Source organism: Mercurialis annua, linkage group LG7 (assembly GCF_937616625.2).
Source record: "Mercurialis annua linkage group LG7, ddMerAnnu1.2, whole genome shotgun sequence".
Classification (NCBI taxonomy): Eukaryota; Viridiplantae; Streptophyta; class Magnoliopsida; order Malpighiales; family Euphorbiaceae; genus Mercurialis; species Mercurialis annua.
The window spans coordinates 36,683,961-36,705,670 of record NC_065576.1 but is presented as its reverse complement, the minus strand read 5'-3'; the positions used below and the strand labels follow the sequence as shown (position 1 = coordinate 36,705,670).

General features: G+C 33.5%; 3 protein-coding genes across 4 annotated transcripts; 2 read left to right on the top strand and 1 right to left on the bottom strand.

The window, feature by feature from the left end:
- Positions 1 to 780: 780 nt before the first annotated feature.
- LOC126657117 (protein MAIN-LIKE 2-like) lies at positions 781 to 4,725 on the bottom strand. The gene is made up of 5 exons (XM_050351751.2): positions 4,600 to 4,725; positions 3,738 to 4,023; positions 3,238 to 3,651; positions 2,526 to 2,979; positions 781 to 934 (listed from the first exon to the last, which is right to left on the bottom strand). The coding sequence occupies exons 1-5, from the start codon at positions 4,636 to 4,638 to the stop codon at positions 781 to 783; spliced, it is 1,347 nt and encodes a 448-aa protein (XP_050207708.1). The 5' UTR covers positions 4,639 to 4,725.
- Positions 4,726 to 6,359: 1,634 nt separating this feature from the next.
- Positions 6,360 to 9,067, top strand: LOC126657600 (uncharacterized). The gene is made up of 2 exons (XM_050352308.2): positions 6,360 to 6,551; positions 6,643 to 9,067. Exon 2 carries the CDS (start codon positions 6,854 to 6,856, stop codon positions 8,639 to 8,641), a length of 1,788 nt encoding a protein of 595 aa, XP_050208265.1. The 5' UTR covers positions 6,360 to 6,551; positions 6,643 to 6,853; the 3' UTR covers positions 8,642 to 9,067.
- Positions 9,068 to 9,525: 458 nt separating this feature from the next.
- Positions 9,526 to 12,253, top strand: LOC126657335 (E3 ubiquitin-protein ligase complex slx8-rfp subunit rfp2). Of its 2 annotated transcripts, none has more exons than XM_050352005.1 (6): positions 9,526 to 9,711; positions 10,251 to 10,542; positions 10,627 to 10,714; positions 10,859 to 10,971; positions 11,188 to 11,446; positions 11,909 to 12,253. In XM_050352005.1, exons 2-5 carry the CDS (start codon positions 10,297 to 10,299, stop codon positions 11,416 to 11,418), a joined length of 678 nt encoding a protein of 225 aa, XP_050207962.1. In that variant the 5' UTR covers positions 9,526 to 9,711; positions 10,251 to 10,296; the 3' UTR covers positions 11,419 to 11,446; positions 11,909 to 12,253. The 2 variants fall into 2 exon arrangements, with proteins under 2 accessions (XP_050207962.1, XP_050207961.1); XM_050352004.1 differs by having other exon boundaries at positions 11,906 to 12,253.
- Positions 12,254 to 21,710: the final 9,457 nt, after the last annotated feature.

Here is a 21,710-nt window from a genome sequence, read left to right as displayed (position 1 = left end):
TTAAGCACCATTTACATCTTTAGTAATTCAATCAAGTTTTTGGCAGAAAAAAAATTCAATCAAGTTCTATAAGTTTATAAAACTCTAAATGGAAGGGGATGTTCCTTTTATTTTTCACATTTGTAATCATTTAGTTTGTCTTAATTTTAAAAATTGATATGAAAAAAAGGGTATTGGCAAAACAAATGAAATATTTACACTCTATAACATAATAAGATAAAAAAGACATCAAAAAAAAAACTTCTCTCTCTAAAATTTGTTCTCTTCCTTCACTCTAGAAAAACTCACATTTTCTCCACTTCTTTGAGGGTGGGAGAAGATGATCTTTACAACTAGCCGGAAAATCATCTTCTCTCCGCCCATAATACTATTCAGGCTAATAATCATCCATAGCCCCTGACTTTAAGGGGTACGGGCGCTAAACCCCCTGATGTTTAAAAACGGACGCTAAACCCCCTGATCTTTGTGTCGGCGCTCACTAAACCCCCTGAGGACAAAAATACCTCTGGCGCCGTCTTTTCTGGTCAACTGACATTCTTGAAATAAAAAAAATCTGACGGCGCCACATCATCTGACACGTCATCAAAAAATAAAATAAAATACCCAAAATACCCCAACTAAATCCAACCAACTCAATCCAACCCAGCTCAATGCAACCCAACTCAATCTAACCTAAACCATTCGGCCAATCCATCCACCAACAACCCAAACACTCGCCGCCGCCGCTAACCCCGCCGTCTCCGGTCGTCCTCTTTGAGAACAGAAATTATGTTCTTCGAATCATCGAAGAACAGCTTCTGTTCTTCGAAGAACAAGAGCTGTTCTTCGAAGAACTAGAGACGACCCAGCTAGGTCGTCTTCCTCACATGAGGAACGTCGTCTGTTCCTCAGTGAGGAACAGATCGTCGGTTGAGGAACATAGATTTGTTCCTCGCTGAGGAATAGATCCGGTGATGACCAGAAAATTTTCCGGTCATCTTCTCCGATTCAAAGATGACCGGAAAATTTCCCGGGGTGGTCGGGTGCGGCGGTGGTTGGATGAGGTAATGGTTGGGTTAGTTGTTGGGTTAATTTATTGGATTTGATTGAGTTGATTTATCTTTTTTGTCTTTTTCTAAATTAAATTAGGGGTATTTTGGGTGTTTAAATTTTTTATGGTATTTTGCTGACATGGCAGATAGGGGTGGGCATGGACCGGTTAACCGGTCCATGAGGGTAACTTGTAAACCGGTCCATTGTAATACGGTTTTTAAAATTAAAAACCTAAACCTAAAATTTTAAACGGTTAACCGGTAAATTGGTTAACCATAAAAAACGGTTCGGTTTTTCGGTTTTGCGGTTTTTAACCATATAACCATTAGAAAAATTAAAGACAAAAAAAGATATATTTTTAATTCTATTTGATTTTTTAGCAAACAAAAAAAAACTATAGAAATTCAAATTATATTAAAAAAATATAAATCTAAACTATCTTATAAATAGTTAAATCAATGCAATATTTAAAACTATTATTATTTACAAATAATTTATGAGTAATATTAAAGGTAGGTTTGTATTTTTTGAATTGTTTGTAGTGTTGTTCACGTCCACTTTCTACTATTTATAGACTTAAATATTCCTATTTTTGTTAAGTAAATATTTTAATAAGGAAAACAAATTTCTTTTACAATATTTTCATATATAAAATCTCCTAAAATATATAAATATTCCTAAATAAAATATATGTCAATATATTTTTATATTTAGATTTTATTGTGTATATTATAAAATCAATATTATTTTATAGATCATAAAATATATCTTATTAATTATTAAAAATATATGAATATATATATATAAACCGGTTAACCACGGTTTTTAGAAATCCAAAACCTAAACCTAAACCATTAACCATGAAAACTAAAAATCAAAACCTAAACCTAAACCGTTGGACCGGTTAACCACATTTTCCGGTTCGGTTTTTCGGTTTCGGTTCGGTTAATCGGTTTGACCGGTTTTTTTGCCTACCCCTAATGGCAGATGATGTGACAGTGTCAGATTTTTTTTAAGAATGTCAGTTGACCAGAAAAAACGGCGTCAGGGGTATTTTGGTCATATTTCATCCAAAGGGGGTTTAGTGAGTGCCGCCACAAAGATCAGGGGGTTTAGCGCCCGTTTTTAAACATCAGGGGGTTTAGCGCCCGTACCCCTAAAGTTGAGGGGCCATGGGTGATTATTAGCCTACTATTCACTATAAATCTACTATATTCTTTTTTTATTTGAATAAAGTCTTTAGCTTTGAAGTTTTTTGGGTTGTGATTTGTATTTTTCATATTTGAATAAGTTAGAAGGTTTTTAATGTTTGTAGGTACTAGATTTATCAAGGTTTTTTTATGGGTTTTCAAATTTGAGATCCGATTCTTTAAGATCTAAAATATATGTGGGGTGTTTTTTTAGATCTATACAAGTTTTTGAAGATCTTAAAAATGGGGATTTTTATATCTATCAAAGTTCTTGTAGATCTATATTCGGAGAGTTTTGAAAACCATCTAAGATGAGACTCGATCAACAACCGCTCTCGCTGGGGCCGGAAGCATGGAAAGTACTCATAAATCCATGTCTGCAGCAGTGTCAGACAGCCAGTCAAACCGGAGCAGTCTCCTCTCGATGAGATTCCAAGCTGCCGATAGAGATAAGCTAGTGTAGCTGATCCCCAGGAAACTGTACTCGTATCTGTGACTCCTTCCCGCACCTCCCATATGGTTGCAGGTCTAATCCGATGGCCACTCTTGTCAGTGAATAGAGTGCAACCTAACGTCAACCAGATCCAGGCTATTGCCTCCACCTCTGCAGTACGGTCACGCCTACATAAGCTGATGATCGACTCAATCAGCACACCTCCCTGGGCAAAATGCTTGCTCGTCTTACTCACAAGATCCTCTGGTGAAATACCTAAAATCTGTACGCAGTAAGCCATCAGCTGAGCCTTGTTCGGCTGACCTGAAAACATAATTTCGCAATTTAAATTAATATCACGCAATAGGTACAGTAAATTTCTAGAAAAAATTGGGCAGCACTTCCCCTAAAAATGAGCATCACCCATTTTTCAGGGAAGTCCTGCAAAGAAATTACAATTGGCAAACCAAAACACAATCCACATTAAACAACTAATTTGTCTAAATATTTTATTAAATAACCTAAAACAATTAACTTATTCTAAATAACATTAAATGTAAAAAATATAACAGAATATCGCACCTGAAACCATAGCCCCAGCAACTGGAATCCGAAGAATATGCCACACGTCATGTAATGTGATGGTCATCTCCCCGAATGGCATGTGAAAAGAGTTTGTATCTGGCTGCCATCGCTCCACAAATGCAGAAAGGAGCGGGATATCCAGATGATCAAACATGATAAACGGGAGATGTGATATCTCAGTCCCGTCTATCAGCACCTTAACCTCCTCTGAGGCCGTCTCATACCACTGTCTCAGCTTCTTCAGAGCTCCATGTCTAGTCTGACACTTCAGCACGCCTCTGTCCGCCCCATCCCATAGCCGAGAAGCGACATGCCCGAGAAAACTAGGAATAACAGTGTCATCCTCGGGTCCACCAGGTACTGGACCAGTAACGGTCCACACGTCAACCTCTTCAGGTCGTCTGTTCGACCCTGAAAGTAACAGTAAACATAATTAAATTACATTTAATTTTTTAACAATATTATTAAATTAATTATAATCATTTAATTATATTTACCTGATGACGAGTCGCCAACGAACCGACCACCTGCACCCTTTTTCCGTTTAGAAATGTAAATTTTTTCACTTGGCTCGTCCTCTGGCTCGTCCTCTGGCTCGTCCTCTGAGCTCACAAAATCATCAGACTCTCTAAGATCCTCAACAGAAATGCGGACCTCATCGGGAGAAGTATGCGCTTGTTTCTTCCGTCGAGCCGAGGCAGAAACTTTACGCGTCGTAACGTGACGGGCTCCCGATCCCCCTAATTCTGGGGCCAAAAACGTCTTCCCCATACGCTTTCTGCCCTGCAATTATAATAATTTAAATTATAGAAATAATATATATTAAATTAAATAAATTTGTAAAATTATTTAATTTATTTCAAATAATTATTTATTTTAAATTTATTTTTTTTTTAAAAAAAAAATAAATTATATTAAATTACGGAACGAGCGTCCGGCGTCCCCTCCGGAAGAGGGGACGCCGGACGCCCACGTCTCCTCCGGAAGGGGGGACGCCGTTTCCGGCGTCCCCTCTTCCGGAGGGGACGCCGTTCGTCCCCTCCGGAAGGGGGGACGCCGAAAACGGCGTCCTCCCTTCCGGAGGGGACGCCAGCGTCCCCTGTCCCCTCCGGAAGGGGGGACGCCGTTTCCGGCGTCCCCCCTTCCGGAGGGGACGCCGCACGTTCCCTCCGGAAGAGGGAACGTGGGAAATCCACGTTCCCTCTTTCGGAGGGAACGTGGGATTTCACGTCCCCTCCGGAAGAGGGGACGCCGGTTTCCGGCGTCCCCTCCTCCGGAGGGGACGTGAAATCCCGTTTTCTATTTTTTAAATTGTTTTTTTTAAAAAAAAAACCGAAATTAATAAAAAAAAATACTTACCGGAGGTTGTCGATTTCTATCTCGTTCCAAATCCGACATTTTCGTAAAATATGAATTTGTGAAAAGTTGAATGAGTTGAGAGGATTTAGTTTTTTTTTTATGAATTGGTTATCTATTGAAAATGTGAAAAGGGTAAAATTGTCAAACATGTTATCTTATACTTAATGTGAAAAGGGTAAGATCATAATATGTTGTGATATGACTTTCATATGTTGTACTTATATCTTCTTAATGAATTTTTATCTTTTGAAAAAAGAAGAATAAGATAAAATATTTACAAACATGTTATCTTATACTTTTTTTTTATAACAGCGTTTTTTTGTATTTTTAAATATATTACCTTACCTTTTTATTAACAAAAATATCATTTTTCCCTTTTTTTTCATCTTCTCCACTCAAACCCTAATTTTATTTTCTCTCTTACTCCATTAACATTCACCACCACTAACATCAATCTTCATCTTATAAAATCACCACCACAATCTACTTTCCTTCTGCTCCACTCGCCGCCGCACCCTCTCTATGCCGCCCCCGCTGATCCCCCCCCCTCGCTGCTTCGCTCGCCGCCGCCGCTGTGCCCTCCCTCACGATTTCGCCGTTATTCCTCTACACTCCTCACGCCGCCGTTCGTATTTATTTTATAAAATCAGATTTCAAATGTTATGAAATTATATTTGTATGTTTATATTTAGGATTTGTATGTTTAGATCTAGGATTTTATTCTTGTTGTATGTATAGATCTAGGATTTATATGATTCGTGATTTGAATTTTCAGTTCGTCTTCATCCTCATCTCCTTCGTTTTTCATAACTGGAATTTTTATTTTTAGATCTGATTTTAAAAAATTCGTATATATTTTGTATTATATACAGATTATATACATATAATATACAGATTGAATTTTCAAATCTGATAGATCTGAATTTTCTTTTAAAAAAGACGTATATTATTTGTATATAATTCGTATTATATACAGATTATATGTGTATACAAAAAAGTTGTATTCTTGTAAATTTTTTTATAAATTTGTACTTTTATAATTATTTTTTATATTTCTGTTAAAAAAAATTGCAAGCAGTATTTTTGTAAATATTTTCATTTTTTTCGATATTTGTAAAATAATCTCAAAAAAAATCCTAACGTTTTCACTTTTATCAAATTTTCTTATTTTTGCTATTTGTAGCCTCAGTCAGATTTCCGGCAATTTTGTCTCTTTTTTTAGGTTACAAAGTTTAAAAATACGGAAAGTTAAGATTTAGGATTTAATATGTCAATACATGTATCTAATATGTCTGCCACGTATGCATAAAGTTGTCAGAAAACGGTTGGAGTTACAAATTGCAAAAATAGTAAAGATTGTGATTTATTTCGTAACGTTTTAAATTTTGGAATTAAATATCTATCAAAGTGAAACGTTGAGATTTGTTTTGCAGATACCCCAACAAAAAACAGTTTTTTTTTTCAATCTATAAATTTTTATAAAAGAATAATTAGATTCAATTTTATTTATTAAATTTAAACAGATATATAAATTTTTGATTTTAGGTCAAATAAATTTAAAATTTGTATTTGTCTATCTCAATTTAAATATATTTAATCTAATTTTATAAAGTTAACCTTTATTAGATAAAGCCCGCAATCTGCACCGTCAGATCCGCACATAAAATGAAAGGTTGCAGTAGACGCGAGTACACGAAATCTAACCTTACCCCAGCCAGATCTCTGTCCAAAATCATACAAAATTAAACACAGCGCCAAAATTTGGCGGTCAATCGAAATTTTCAAAATTTTCGCAAAATCGATTCTCATTTCATACTCCTTTTTTTTTTTGGAACTATTCTCATTTCATACTCCTAAATTAATTCAACACAAAAACCATAAAAAAAATTCAAGATTCAAAAACTCATCTGTTCCTAAAGATCTGTGGGTTGGAGATGAATCTCAAAATTCAGGTAATACCCAATTTCTCCCTTTCACTGATTCTCTCTTAATTTACTGTCTTTTCTTCGTTCGCCCCTGATTTTAAGCTTACCCTTCTCTCAGTCAAATTCACAAACAGTTCCTGTGCAACCTGTGCTATACCCAATCCCTGTTTATTTCTTGTACCAAATCCTTGAAATTCCGTATGTTTTAGCAATTGGGGCGGAAATATTTACCAAAAATGAGTAAAATTTGACCGAATTTAGATCGTTCGAGGAAATTTCACTGGGCATTAGTGTTTTTGGTGGATTAAGTTTGGGTAATAATAGTTATTATGGTGAGAGAGCAAAAGGTAGAGTTGTTTTATACTCGTCTTCGCGAATCTGTATCAGCTTCATCGCTTTCGCCGTTGCTAATATTCCCTTCAACTTCTGATGTTGATTCATTGTCTGCACTCAAAATCATTTTCCATATTCTGGAATCGGATTCTGTCCGTTACGCTTGTTATCCGGTTTCTTCATTTCAAGAGATTCATAAGTATGCTGGTCCCGAGTTGAGTTCACATACTTCGACTGAGCCCATTTCGATATTGTTGATAAATTGGGGTTGTCAGCGTGATTTGAGGCGGTTGCTTAATTTGGGTGCGAAAGCCCGTGTGTTTGTTATTGATAGTCATAGGCCTATTCATTTGCATAATTTGAGTGATCAAAATGAGAGTGTGATTGTGCTTTATTCGAATGATGACGAGCATCAAGCTGATTTAGCTTATGATTTTGATGTTTCGGCTTTGGCTAATGCCAGTGAGTTGAATAGTGACTATGAAGGTGATAATGAGAGCGATGATAGTGAGGATGATAGTGAGAGCGAGGAAGAAGAGGATGGCAGTGGCGGTTCAAGGAAGCGAAGGAGGGTTTCGAAAGAAAATGAAGATGACCCTGTTCGGCTTTTTAGGAAATTGAAGAGGAGTTATTATCATATGGGTACGTTTCATGGGAAACCATCTGGGTGCTTGATGTATGATTTGTCGCATTCATTAAGGAAGAACACGACTGAGTTGCTTTGGTTGGCTTGTGTTTCACTAACTGATCAGTTTGTCCATGAGAGATTAACTGATGAGAGGTATCAAGCTGGGGTTATGGAGCTTGAGCAACATATTAACAGTTCTGGGAATTTGGAGGCTGTTACTATGGTGACTCTTAAAGATGGAACAAAGATTAGAGCTCCTGAATCATCAAGGATTGCTTATGAAGATGAACCAAGGCTTATGTTGTTAAGGGAGTGGAATTTGTTTGATTCAATGTTGTGCTCCTCATATATTGCCACTAAATTGAAGACATGGAGTGACAATGGAATAAAGAAGCTAAAGCTTCTCCTTGCAAGAATGGGCTTTGCACTTGTGGATTGCCAACAGAAGTTTCAGTACATGAATCATGAAGTGAAGCGGAAAATGAAAGATGAGTTTGAACGATTTTTACCAGAATACGGGCTCACTGATTTTTACTATCGGAGTTTCATGAGGTTACATGGGTACAGTTCCAAGGTTTCTGCAGCAGATGTGGTCTATGGGGTTACTGCATTGCTCGAGTCATTTGTAAGCTCCGATGGCTCTTGCGCTTCTAAGCAGTTTGGTGTGGCATATGATGCACTCTCCTTAAACAACCTCGATAAGTTGAAAGCTGGAATGCAACAAGCAATCAAGGTACAACGATCAGTTCTTAGACAAGGAAGTGGAGCAATCACAAAAAGTGGTGCTATCAGGAGTGGAAGAAAGTTCAGATGGGTAAAACTTGAGGATTCAGTGGACACAAAGCTGTTGGGCTATCCACAGGCTTTGACTAAATTCTGCTATTTTGTCATGGATGCCTTGAGGGAGAAAGGTGCCAGAGCAAAGCCCTTACTTTGCGCGTGTCTGTCACAGGATCCAAACAAGATGTTGATTGTTGGGGTTTGTGGAAAACCTCGACTTGGTGCAGTTCAGGGGAATGCCTTTGGGATTGCATTCAGAAATGCAGCGGAGGAGATTGGAGCCGATTTCTTTCATGAGTTGTTCGAATCTTCTTGGATTGTTTTAGATAAAGTTGCAGTTAATACTTTTATGGTCAGGTTAACCGAGAAGCTCTGATCGATAACTTCGTATGCTGTCTAGATATATCTGTTCTCTTAAAGTTTCCAGCTCATTTCCTACAAAAGTTAGTTTTACGATTTGTGCTTTAGAATTTTTTTCCATGTTTCAAATAGTTCATACATGCAAAATCAAAGTTGATCGAGTCAATTGAGAATCTTATCTGTCTCAATAAGTCTCTTGTCTTATCGGCAATGTATAAGAATTTTTCATAAACTGTAATTTTTTTAGTTTAGTTTCAAGTGCAATGGATGTGTTTCATAATCCCCGAGTAACTACTGCAGTCAAATAGAAAAGATAGGAGTGAAAGTTGTACTTGGAGGGATTGTGTCCCTCAAGAGATTTACCAATATCAATATGTAATGGCTGATCAAACAACTGTTGTGTTCCGAATCCGATTAATGATTTCATGTTGTCTTCTCGTGACGTTATAGATTTTTTTGTACCTTTACCCTACTGTTTTTGTAAAAATCCACGCCACGTTGAATTCTTGTGACAGACAAATATTGTATGTCATATTAGTTAATGGAATAAATGTTTCTGTTACGTTGTGTATTTTGTTGACAGAAGAAACACGAGGGCCATAATTGAGATTTGAAAAACATAAAAGAGCCACGTGTGATTTGAGATAAACATTAGGGTCATTTTTGCACCTTTTTCCCTTAAAAAATGAGAATTTATTCAAATTATATAATTTTGAAATTCAAATGAGGTAGTGGCCGTTTCAAAATAAAAATACATCATGAAGAAAATACGTGGCATCTGATAAGTGGTGACACGTTGAGACTTCCGATACCTCATTGACTCTCGTGTCACAGAGAAACAAATTACTCAAAAAGTAAATTAAATTATTGACAAAAACAAATTAATTAATTTATTTATGATTTGTCGTATTTACCCTTTAGACGACTGACTCCATTTCTCCTCCTCCTCGTCTTCCTCCTCCTCCTGTCGTCTCTCGCCATTCTCCCTTTTTATATCAAACCCTAGACTTAATAATCGGTCGATTCATCTCAATTCTCTCAATTCAAAAATAAATCGGCTCGATTCTGCATGATACTCGATCACAGGTTTTATTTTTTTTCTTTTTGTGATTGTTCAATTATCTGGCTTAGTGGATGCTTTGATTGGATTATCTCCTTCCGATTAGTTTTTATGTTTGAGATTCGTACCTTCACTTGAATTGAGTTTGTGTTTTGTAGATTGTTTTGGTCAGAGTTTATTTGGTTCAATTTGTACTTAATTGAGTGAATTGATAATAAATTTTAAAACTTTGAAGTTGTAACTGTAAACATAGCACCTTTTTCAGTGTTCTCTTACTTATGGGTTTCAACAAATTCATTGTGTTATAGGTCCGGAATAGAATAGCTATTCCGATTATAATAGTTATTCTTTGCTTTGGTTATGGAATTAGTTTATATGTCTTGTTGCCATGAATTTTTTCGAGTAAGTGTTTGATTGGGCGTCTCCAGTGTCATTCGGGGTGGATTTTTGATTTTAGTTCAAGTGATTTAGGCTTTTTTTTTGAAATTGCGGAGGGGAATGGGGAGTAGTTCGTTGTATGCTTTGAATAAAATATCTATCTCTATTAATGATTTATGCATTATAGGTTTGTGAGGCTGGAGGGTTTGTTACAAAGAGTATCTAAATAAATCATGAGTACTCAGAATCAAGGACCAAGAGGGCCTCCCCTGAGGGGATATCGGAGGAGGAAGGCAATGCTGGACTTAAATGTGCCTCCAAGTGAAACCAGGGATCATCAGGAAGGAACTTCATTTCAGGATGCCGCTTTGGGGCTGTTAGCAATTCAACAAAGGCAGCAGCCCATACCATTTAATGCTATTGATGTTGAGGCGCTTGATGATGATGTTATTGAATCATCCCCGAGAGCTTTTGCTGAAGTATGACTCTAACTCTATTTGTCTCTCTGTCTCCTGCTTTTCAGTAGGTTCTTTTGCGAATGATAGTTCTTGGTTTTATGCCAGGCTAAGAGCAATGCGCGAAGAAACAACCTCCAAAGAAACCATTCCCAAAGATCTCGTGGAAGCACTGTTGTTGTTGATGTTGATTCAGGTAATACAATGTTGTTTCTTCTGTGTCACTAGTTCTATTTCTCAACATTCTGTCTTGCATTATTTTGCAATGAGAGTGATTGGAATTGATTTTCTCTTTTAAGCTATCCTGCCTACTGAGTTTTGTTTATCACATTGCACATAGGACGAACAACTAGGCTGGCAATTAATCACAACAAGCGCAGACGAGTCTCTTCAAACCAAACAAATATCAGTTCTGTTCGCTATGAAAATTTGGAAAGCCACAGCAACTCGATGGTAGTGCTGAAAGCCTTCACTCATATGCATTTGCTTTTCTTTTTCATTTTTGTTACTCCAGGTCTGCAGATTTTACTGCTGGACTTGGAATATATTTGTTGATTTTTAATTAAATTCAGTAGACAAATAGAAAAATACTAGGTGGACAACACTATCCCACACAGTGTCAGTTCTTTTTTAAGGCATGAAGCTTACATGTTAAGCGTTTATGGGCAGAGAGATAACATGCAGCCGCCGCTGCCTCCACCTCCAAAGGAGCCAAGTTTCAACTGCCCAATATGCATAAGTCCATTTGTCGAGGAGACTTCAACAAAATGTGGACATATTTTCTGCAAGGCTTGCATTAAGAAGGCAATTAAAGCTCAGTCAAAATGTCCTACATGTAGGAAAAGAGTCACTGTTAAAGAACTTATTAGGGTGTTCCTTCCAGCAACCACTACATCGTGATGATTTTTACTTGTGGTGTATATCGTATGTAAGTCTAATTTGATTATGGCATTAATAGAAATAAGTTTCATTACAGCAACTTATTTTTGCTTAAGAGTTTGCTCTATTTAATGTCAATATTAACAAACATAAAAATGCTGACACAATATTCCTTAGAAAACATGTATTTCAATATAGAAATCATGAAGTAGGAGCTTATCATCTTTTAGCTAGAGGATTGCTTGGTATATAGTATGGCTAATTGTTTCCGATAAAATAACCTTCTATTGTGATATGTGAGAACTGTAACTCCCATGAGCAACAATTATATTCAGTAATATGAATAGTTCAATCCTAGGTTCACGATCAAGCTATGGAACCAAATGTGCTGTCTGTTTGTTCTTGTCAATTTTTTTTTTTTTTATGCTTATGTGGTTTATTCATATATTTTTCAATTCTTAATGTTCACACAATGCTTCAATGAATTGATTTTCCTACTGTTATACAGCAGGCTTGTTAGAAACAGCTTTAAGATGTGAGAATGGTGATGGAACAATGGTTGGAGCATGTTGGTGGATTCTTATTTTTATTTGGAATTTGGATTTCACCTAACATGAGCAGTCGAATTGACATGCCTGAATGCAATGGAGGATTCTGTTTTTGGGTAATTTACGTAATTAGTCTATTTGCTGGATTATCATCTGTTATGTTCCTTGTTACTTTTTATAGGTGATGAAAATAGTGTATGAAATTTGTGGCTCTATAGCTTATTTCCAGTAATGCAGTTCGTAATCCCAATCATGATTGTAACTATATTCTGAATCCAAGAGTAGGATGTGAGTTCACCTTGGCTTCATTTTCCTCTTGCAGTTTACATTTTATTATTAACTATAATTATTTGAAAATTAGTTATCTGGAGTTCGCCTTTCCGTTAACTCTTATTTTCGTGTTAAGATGCTATAGTAAGTTTGTGAGGGTGTGATAGTGAGAGATATAAGGATAGACAGAGATGAAGGATTTATTCATAAGGACATTTTATTGGATTACAGGGCATTGTAGCAAGCTTATGCCAAACAACAGACAGACTTTATTACTTATTCATTTAGCCTCCAGACCCTGTTTGTCTGGCTTGTCTGATCACGGGGCTTGGCCGCCAACAACATTACCTGGAGTAGGGAGACCCGAGCCTGGTGTGGTCCCATTGATAGGTCTGAAACAGCAAGCATAACCTGGCCAGCCCTTTAGCCAGCCTAAGAGTCCCCAACCAAGAAGTGGCGCAAGAGCCAGGCCTAACAGACCCTCAGGATTCTTAACCTCATCCTTCGCAGGCGCATCTCTTGCTGCTTTGCCAGCATCAAATGCGGTGAGCAAGAGAATCAAGACGAGACATGCCTTAATACTCCTCTCCATTGTAATATCTTGAACTCAGCTTCTTACTCTTATGTTTGAAATGCAAGGATTTGCTCACATTTTATAGTATGCGAAAGTGGTGGGTATGGAGTAAGGCTAATGATTACTACACTACTGGATTACTTAGTATAGGAGTGAGATTGATTGGTGTATGCATCGGCAGCTTACTATTTTAAGGGGAATAATTTTGTTGGTCCACAGTAAGGATTATGACTATTGATTCTCATGATTTCTTTTTATGGTGTGAATTAAGGTTGCTCTGATGGTTAGAAAAAGAATGTGCGATCAGCTCATTGATAGCCTCTGCGAATCCGCCTTAGTGGGGAAACCAAAAATTAAATGGAGAAAATTTGTGATGGAATAGATAATTTCAATGCAGAATTAAGAACATTTATGGAGAAATGACTGGTAAGTGGCAACCATAGAAGGGTGCACAATGAGACGATTAAGGTGAAAAAGTTAAATAAAAAATATTAGAACAATTAGTCGGTTCGGTTCGGTGAAGTTACTGCTAATCACCTGGATTGCAGACATGTCTGGTTCGGTTGGATTGAGTTTTTACTGTTTTTGAAATTATCTTTTATTTTAATAGCATGAAGTGAAATAAGGTGCAATAAGAAAGAAAGACTGCTAATGAAAAATTATTGCAATTAGCAAGTACGTATTAGGTAAGAACAATTAGCAAGTACTTGAGAAAGCATTGAAAATGAAAGAGAAATTTAGAGTGATTCAGGATAAATTCTTATCTAACAACCATTTAGCTCGAATTATAGGTTTCCACTGACAATAGTCTTTAAAAATTCTGTCCTAACTTAGGTTTTTTTAGATTTAACCCCAACTTCAAGTTTGTCATAAGGGCAGAATTCTAAAACAACTATTAATGAGTTTCATGACTAATTGTACAAATCATCAAATATACAATCTTTTTCAAATATAAGTTTTCATTAACAATGGAATTTTTAAAATTTAACTCTTAATTTAGGTTTGGGTTTTTTAGATAAATACCAAAAAAAGATAAAATATTCTCAAGAATACTACCTCACAGTTTTTTTTGAGAAATACAATCTGTATTTTTTTCTTGCAAAAATGACTTTTATTATTCTCATAAATATCTTTTTTAATCTCAGGAATACGATTTTGGTTACCCAGCGGTATACTAACACTGTTGGTTAACCAACAAAAAAAACTATTACAAATTCAAACCTCTATTTTTATTAAACTAGTTGAAAATTGTATTATAAACCCCTCCGCCTTTATCACCGCAAGAGCAATCAGCAAATAAAACCTAAATCGTCTTTTTTTAAGATCTAAAATTATTGATTAACCATTAGTTAATCATTTGTTAACCAACAATGTATTAAAAACAAAGGTCGTTGGTGTACCTTTACTATACCATTGGTTAAATAGCAACAAAAAAAATCAACAACAGTTAACTAACGATTTTATTAATAATATATTCAAAATAACATTTATTACAAGTTATCCAACGGTTTACCTAATGTTAACCATTGATTACCCAACACCCAAATATATCACTTAATTCTCACAAGCATTTTTTCAAACACCTACAGTGCAACATGCTGTTTAACACAAAAAATCGAACCAGAAACATAAAATTCAGTAACGGTGTTTACTAACGATTTCATTAATGATATATCGCAAATAAAAATTACAGGTTACCTAATGGTTTACCCAATATTAACCACTGTTTATCCAACACCCAAAAAATATTACAATTCTCATAAGCATATCTTCAAACACCTAGAATGCAAATCTGTGCAACACCAGAAAATCGAACCCAGCAACCATAAAACATATAATTTGATAGTTAAGCAAATCACCATCTAAATTTATACATATCAACAAGTTTAGAAAAAAATTGAAAAGAGATTAAAACCAAAAATTTGAAAATCAACTTTTATCCTTTGATTAGCAATTTATTTTTTTCTATGGCAGCGGAGGTTCATGGATCTTCATCGTCGACAGTGGAGGCTATGCGTCTTTTTAACTAACAGCGGCGATCGGTTATTTATTCGGCAACAACAATGAACTTAATCCAGTAGCAGTGACAATCAGTCCGGTTAGAAGATGAAGAATCGAACATGAAATAATCAGCGTCATGAGCCCCATGAACGGCGGCGGCTTCAAGTCCACCGGCGAACGGTGTCAACAGTTGCTTCCTCTGCTTCCCCTCTTATTTACTCTTTGTTGTTATGGCTTTAAGTTTGATTTGAAGAAATTAGGTTATAAAAGGATTAGAGGAGTATTTGATATTTGTGTAAAATTAAAAGTATAGAAATCAAAAAAGAAAAGAACAAATTGTATTTTTCAAAAACAAAAGATATGGACGTAATTATCTAATTAAGTTTATAAGTTGTAGTATTTTGTCTAATTAACTCTTTAGGTTTTTCTAGACTCAGCCCGGGCCATTGATAAGGACAAAACTCTAAGAGAAGATTAGGATAATACTCTAATTTCTAAAATAATTTGATTTCCTATCTCAATAAGGAAAAGATAAAGAAAATACCTCATCATTCTAATGCTTTTATTTTTTTTACTATAAAGCATGTTTATATTATAATTATACCTACTTTTTATTAATTTTTTACTCTAAGTATATATTTTTACTTATCATATGACAACTGTCTTCTTCTTCTTCTTCTTCTTCTTCTTCTTCTTCTTCTTCTTCTTCTTCTTCTCCTTTGTTTCTTTTTTCTTCGTCAATTTTTTCTTTTTCTTTATTTCTTCTCCATTTTTCTTTCGCCGCCGTTTCTTCATCGCTTCGCCGCCGTTTCTTCATCGCTTCGCCGTCGCTGCATTGTTCATTCATATTTTATTTTTTCTTTAATTCATGGTGATTATTGCGGTTTTTTAACATTCAGATATAAATAAATTACTCTTGAATTTGTTTTCAATTTTAGATCTAAAAATCTGCATGAAAAAACGTTATTATGATGAAAAAAACGATTTTCTGCACAAAAAACGATTTTCTGCACAAAAAATGATTTTCTGCACAAAAAACAGCATCTGATTATCATAATACTGCAGAAAAAAATGATTTTTATATATAAAATAAAACAGTCTCTGATTATCATATGAGTATCACTGTATTATCATGTTATTATCATAACACTGCATAAAGAAAGATTTTCTACAAAAAAATTGATTATCATGTTGTTATCACTGTATTATCATCTCGTTATCATAATATAATCATATGATACCGAGATGATAATGTATTGTTGTACCTAAATGATAATGTTATGACAATGACATGATAATAAAGTTATGATAACAATATGATAATATGATACCTATCTATCTATATCTATATACTATATATAAAAGTACAGATGGGGGGGGACAAGCAAATTTACTGAATAATCCTTTTCAGTTTACTACTAAATAAAGGTTTTATAGTCATTAACTAATTATTTATTTAATTAATCACTAATGTAACAATAGTTCTAATTAGAATAGGTAGCTAAATTTAATTTTTAGTATGTAAAAACTAACTAAATTGTCTCCAAATTAGTAGGAATACCTATCTTTTAGTTTGATTGAATTACAAAATTAAAATACTGTATTTGGTCAATATATTATTATTTAAATTTCTATCTTATTATTTTTAAAGATATTATTAATAAAATTAAGTTAATTATTTAATTATGATTATTATAAAACCAAAAGAAAAATAAATTCAGTATGGAAAAAAATTTAATAACCGAATATATATTTGCTAATATGTTCATTAACGAGCTACGTAACGAGCCACGTGCATAGCACGTAATGCGAAACTAGTATGACAAAAGTTACATAAAAATTATGATAACGAGATGATAATGTGGGGAAAATAGTATGATAATGAAATATAATAAGGTCATATTATCATACTATTATCTTCACCTTATCATCTTGTTATCATATTTTTTTCATACATGTATCATATTATCATACTATTATCTTCACATTATCATCTCGTTATCATAATTTTGTAATTATTTTTTCATATAGGTATCATATTATCATACTATTATCTTTACATTATCATCTCATTATCATATTTTTTTCATACATGTATCATATTATCATACTATTATCTTCACATTATCATCTCGTTATCATAATTTTGTAATTATTTTTTCATACAGGTATCATATTATCATACTATTATCTTTACATTATCATCTCATTATCATAATTTTTCTGTAAATTGTTTACATATATGTATCATATTATCATACTATTATCATAACTTTATTATTTTATTATCATCTTTTTATCATACTGGTGTCATGAATCTTTTTATAATTATATTTTCACATACGTTATCATCCACTTCATTATAATTTATTATCATCTAGTTATCATTATCGTACATTGTATTATCATAACCTTATCATAATCATATAATGTTATGATAATATAGTGATAACAACATGATAATCAGACGCTGTCTTTTAATAAAAAAATTGTTTTTTTCTGCAGTGTTATGATACTTGCATGATAATGCAGTGATGATACTCATATGATAATCAGAAACAATTTTTTTTCAGAAAATCATTTTTGTGTATAAAACGTTTTTAATGCAGATTTTTAGATCTAAAATTGAGAAAATTCAAGAATAATTTATTTAGATCTGAAAGTTAAACAATCGTATTAATCATCACGAGTCGAGGAAAAAACGCTAAAATTGAATACGAAAAACGGCTGAGCAGCGGCGGAATGATGGCGGAGTGACGGCGGAATGATGAATTAACGATGAAGAAGTAAAACAAAAATGAAGAAGGAATAAAGAAGAAGAAGAAGAAAATGAAGAAAAAGAATGGCGAAAAAAAAAACAGAGAATGAGAAGAAAAGGAATGGAGAAGAAAGAGAAAGCAGAGAGAAAAAAAGAAAATAAATGACAGTTGTCACTTAAAAGTGGAAACAATATGGTTAGAGTAAAATAATAATAAAAGATAGGTATAATTATAATATAAATAGGTGTTAGAGTAAAAAAATAAAAACATTAAAATGGTGAGGTATTTTCTCTATCTTTTTCTTGTTGAGGTAGGAAATCAAATTATTTTTAAAAATAGAGTATTTATCCTAATTTTCTCAAACTCTAAACCAACAATTAATAAGTTTTAATCAACAGAAATAATAATGTCTTTCAAAAAAAAATAAAAAACTAACCATGCTTGGATGGGTTGGATGCCTTAGTTGTTAGTTTATTAGAACTGAAACAACGAAGTATTTACAATTTAAAGCATCCTTTTGTTTCCTCATATGGTATAAGTAGAGTATTCACTTCTCTTTGAAAAATTCTCTTAGGTCGCGCCTACAAATAAGCTTCAGCGCTAAGCTTATTTGGATAATCTTTCAACGGTCACTTTGAAACATGACACTTCGTTCAATCCAAGGCAATGCTCGCACCCCCACAATGAGCTTCGTTTGAAATCAAAAATGTATCGGACTGTTTTAGCACTTGTGAAGGGCAATGCTTCATACTCGTAATGAGATAGTTGCAAGGCTTCGCATTGAGATTCATGTCATTTAGACTTCATGACATTTGATGTATATTTGCGACAGGCACATGTTTTTAATAATAAAAGTTCAACTTTTTTTAGAGTGTTATTCACCAACTATACACGTTTTGTCATTTTAATCATGCAGTTTAAAAATCGTCATTTTCAACCACCAGCTATTAATTTTTCGCAAATTATACACCGTTAAAAAATATGGTGAAAATTGCTGACGTGTCACTATTCGGTTCGTTATGACATGCCACTATTTGGTTGATAACTCATCAATTTTTATCGGACTTTTGAACGGTGTATGGATTTGAGAAAAATTGATGATTCGTGTATGAAAATAACGATTTTTAAACGGCATGATTAAAATGAGAAAACGTGTAAAATCAGTGAATTCTTATAACGTTAACTCTTTTTAAAAAAAATTAACAATCAACTCAGCATAATAGCTAGATGTGAAGTAAAAATCTAAATTAATTTTGGCTCATCTTCAACTGATGCATATATATTGAAGCAAAACGCATAAAAAACATTTAAAAATTGAATAATCTTTTTTTCAATAAGATGATAGGCAAAGGCCAAGAGACTAACTAAGAACCCTATACATGCGAGGCAGCAAAACACCCTTTCATCACTAGTTTAATTTGCAAGTCTTGTTAAGAATATTGAGGAATATTGTTTTTAATTGGTCTACTTGATTCAACTACTGTTTTTTTTTTTTATCTTTTTGGTGCTTTATTTCATTCTCAAGCTTTGTAAAGTATTCAAGATGTATATGTTATGGATGTATGAGAATCTGAGAAATTAGAGAAGAAAATTTATTTTAATTGTTGTAAAATTATTTTATAAATCAAATAAAAATGGAAAGGTTGGTTTTAATTAGACCATTGGAAACAATTTTAATGCTAAAAACGGTAATGAAACTAATTTTTTCTATAAATTGTCATTAGTTGACGGTCATGAGCTATAGCTTACTTCCACAAACGACATGGATCAGTCAAAAAAATAATAACAATCACATGTTTATGAGTGCGAAATATGGCTTAATCGCCACGAACAACAGACACATGATACCGCGATCATCTGTCAGCATGTTCGAAAGGTGAGTTTGCCTCCGCGGACATAGCCTCATTGCCTTCTGTTTTGAAACATATTTTATTTGCGAGTGCGAAAAGAAACTTAGCACTTACGAACTTGCCAAATATTTTCAAAAATTACCAATTTGTAAGTTTTAATGCACATCAAGCTTTTATCTCATTTCATATCGAACAAAATTAATTAAAATGATGAACAATTATGCATAATTCATGTCATTGAATTATAATTGTCCAATCATTAATCATGAATTTAAAGAAGATTTAACACAATAAAAAATCATTAAACATGTGAATTTTGGACATGTATTTTGAAAGAGATTAATCAGATGTCTAATTCAAATAAACAATATTTAATGCGTAATAAAGTCATCACTCATGCCAATTTTTTCTTTTAATGACTGCTTTCTTCATTTAAAAATTTAATAAGTACACCAGTCAATTGATTGTTTATATCAAAAAATTCTAATACAATATCTCCACCACCATAAACACAACTCTAACTCCATCTAACAGAGTGTGATTAAGAAATTAAGGGTTAAGGGAGAGAAATCAATTTTCATTCATGGCTTCAAATGAAAATTCTTTTGGAAATTCAAGTAAGTTTTCTATCAATATTTATTTACGGCATTATGAAATTATTTAGTTTTAAATTTTTTTAGGGTTTACGTTAATGATGTCTTGTTAATTAAAAATTTAACAAGTCGTATTATGCGGTTAAATGCATATAGTTAAAATTCTGTCTAAGGAGGTTGGTACTTAAATAGTCCGCTCGTGACCCTCTAATCTTTTCTGGAAATTTTCCTACTGGAATTATATTTGACATAATACATAATTCGTATAATTGTTTGCATCATCTAACAATTTATTCTTTACTTTGCCAAGGAACAACCAATTGACTAATAACCTGGCACTATAAGAAAAATAGTCTATTGTGACATTGTTTAAGTGACATTTTTTAGAAAGTTACTTAATATGGTAAAAATATCTTTACATGACATTTGTATGAATGACACAAAAAATAATTATCAATTATAACAATTATATCGTTTTTTATAACATATTTTGTAAACATTGCTTTTTCAAAAATAACATTTACGATAAATGTTGTTGAAACCTAAACGACATAACAAAACACTTTGTGTTCCTTTCCTCTTCAAATCATCTTTCTCAATTCACTTTTTTTTATTTGGAGTTCCTTCATCTCTTTAAATGTTCATATCAATTTATTGATCATTTTCTATCTTAGCAATTCAAGTCTGTGTCCAATTCTTTTTGCTCTTTTGCAATTTCAAATTTTTGAGTTATCAATCCCATTGAAGGTACATAAAATTGATGAACTTAGATCAATTTAATATATGTATTGTGTTTGGTTGTATTTGAATTGGCTGCAATTTGTTTCATTTTGTCATTTTAAGCTTGATTGATGAATCATAAACTCAGTTTCAGTTTCGTATTGGACGGAACATCCGGCTCAACGGCCGGTTCTATATTATGAACCAGCTTATGATCCGACTATTTGCAGTATGTAAAACTTTAAATCTAGCTCAATGGCCGGTTCAAACAAATAAACCGGTTTATGAGCCGGATTATAAAACAAATCAACTTATATGTTTTTACTTATGTTATGCGGTGTCCCTTCTTCTTAATGCTCATTCAGTTTGTTTTTAATATATATATATATATATATATATATATATATATATATATATATATATATATATATATATATAAACAAATCTTGGTTATTCGAAGGTGATAGATTGAACATAAAATACTTACAAGGAATTGAGTATTTTTTTGAATTTTCCCTAAAGTTTTCGACGGATGGGCTACTTGCATGTTCATGTAATGGATGTGTAAATGTATCCCGATTAGATCGAATTGTTGTCATGGATCATCTTCTTAGTAAAGGATTTTCTCAAGGATATACTCGTTGGTATTTTCACGGGGAAGTGATACCATCAACAAATATTGAGTCATATTCTAAGGAATCAAGCTCAAATGCACAAGAAAATGTAAAACAATACATTCAAGATATGGCTTCTGGGTACAGAAACATCGAAGAAACTACTTACAATGGAAAATTTGAAGCAAATTGTAATTTAGGGGGAGACCAAAATAATCGGCCTCAATGTGATGTATTGAGTGAAGAAGCTCGAAAATTTTATGGTTTTTTGCAGGAAAATGATGAAGAACTTTTTGAAGGATGTCAAAAACATAGCAAATTTTTATTTATTTTAGACCTTTATCATAGAAAATGCATGGGAGGGTAGAGTAATACTTCTTTTCA

Bases quoted from the DNA above. Each gene is read 5' to 3' on its own strand.
- LOC126657600 (XM_050352308.2), top strand. From the start codon at position 6,854: ATGGTGAGAGAGCAAAAGGTAGAGTTGTTTTATACTCGTCTTCGCGAA.
- LOC126657117 (XM_050351751.2), bottom strand. From the start codon at position 4,638: ATGTCGGATTTGGAACGAGATAGAAATCGACAACCTCCG. The intron at 3,652-3,737 runs GTAAATATAATT...TGTTACTTTCAG, and splicing joins CGTTGGCGACTCGTCATCAG to GGTCGAACAGACGACCTGAA. The intron at 935-2,525 runs GTTTTCAAAACT...TCTATTCCTCAG, and splicing joins ATCGAGTCTCATCTTAGATG to CGAGGAACAAATCTATGTTC.
- LOC126657335 (XM_050352005.1), top strand. From the start codon at position 10,297: ATGAGTACTCAGAATCAAGGACCAAGAGGGCCTCCCCTGAGGGGATAT. The intron at 10,543-10,626 runs GTATGACTCTAA...GTTTTATGCCAG, and splicing joins CCCCGAGAGCTTTTGCTGAA to GCTAAGAGCAATGCGCGAAG. The intron at 10,715-10,858 runs GTAATACAATGT...CATTGCACATAG, and splicing joins TGTTGTTGATGTTGATTCAG to GACGAACAACTAGGCTGGCA.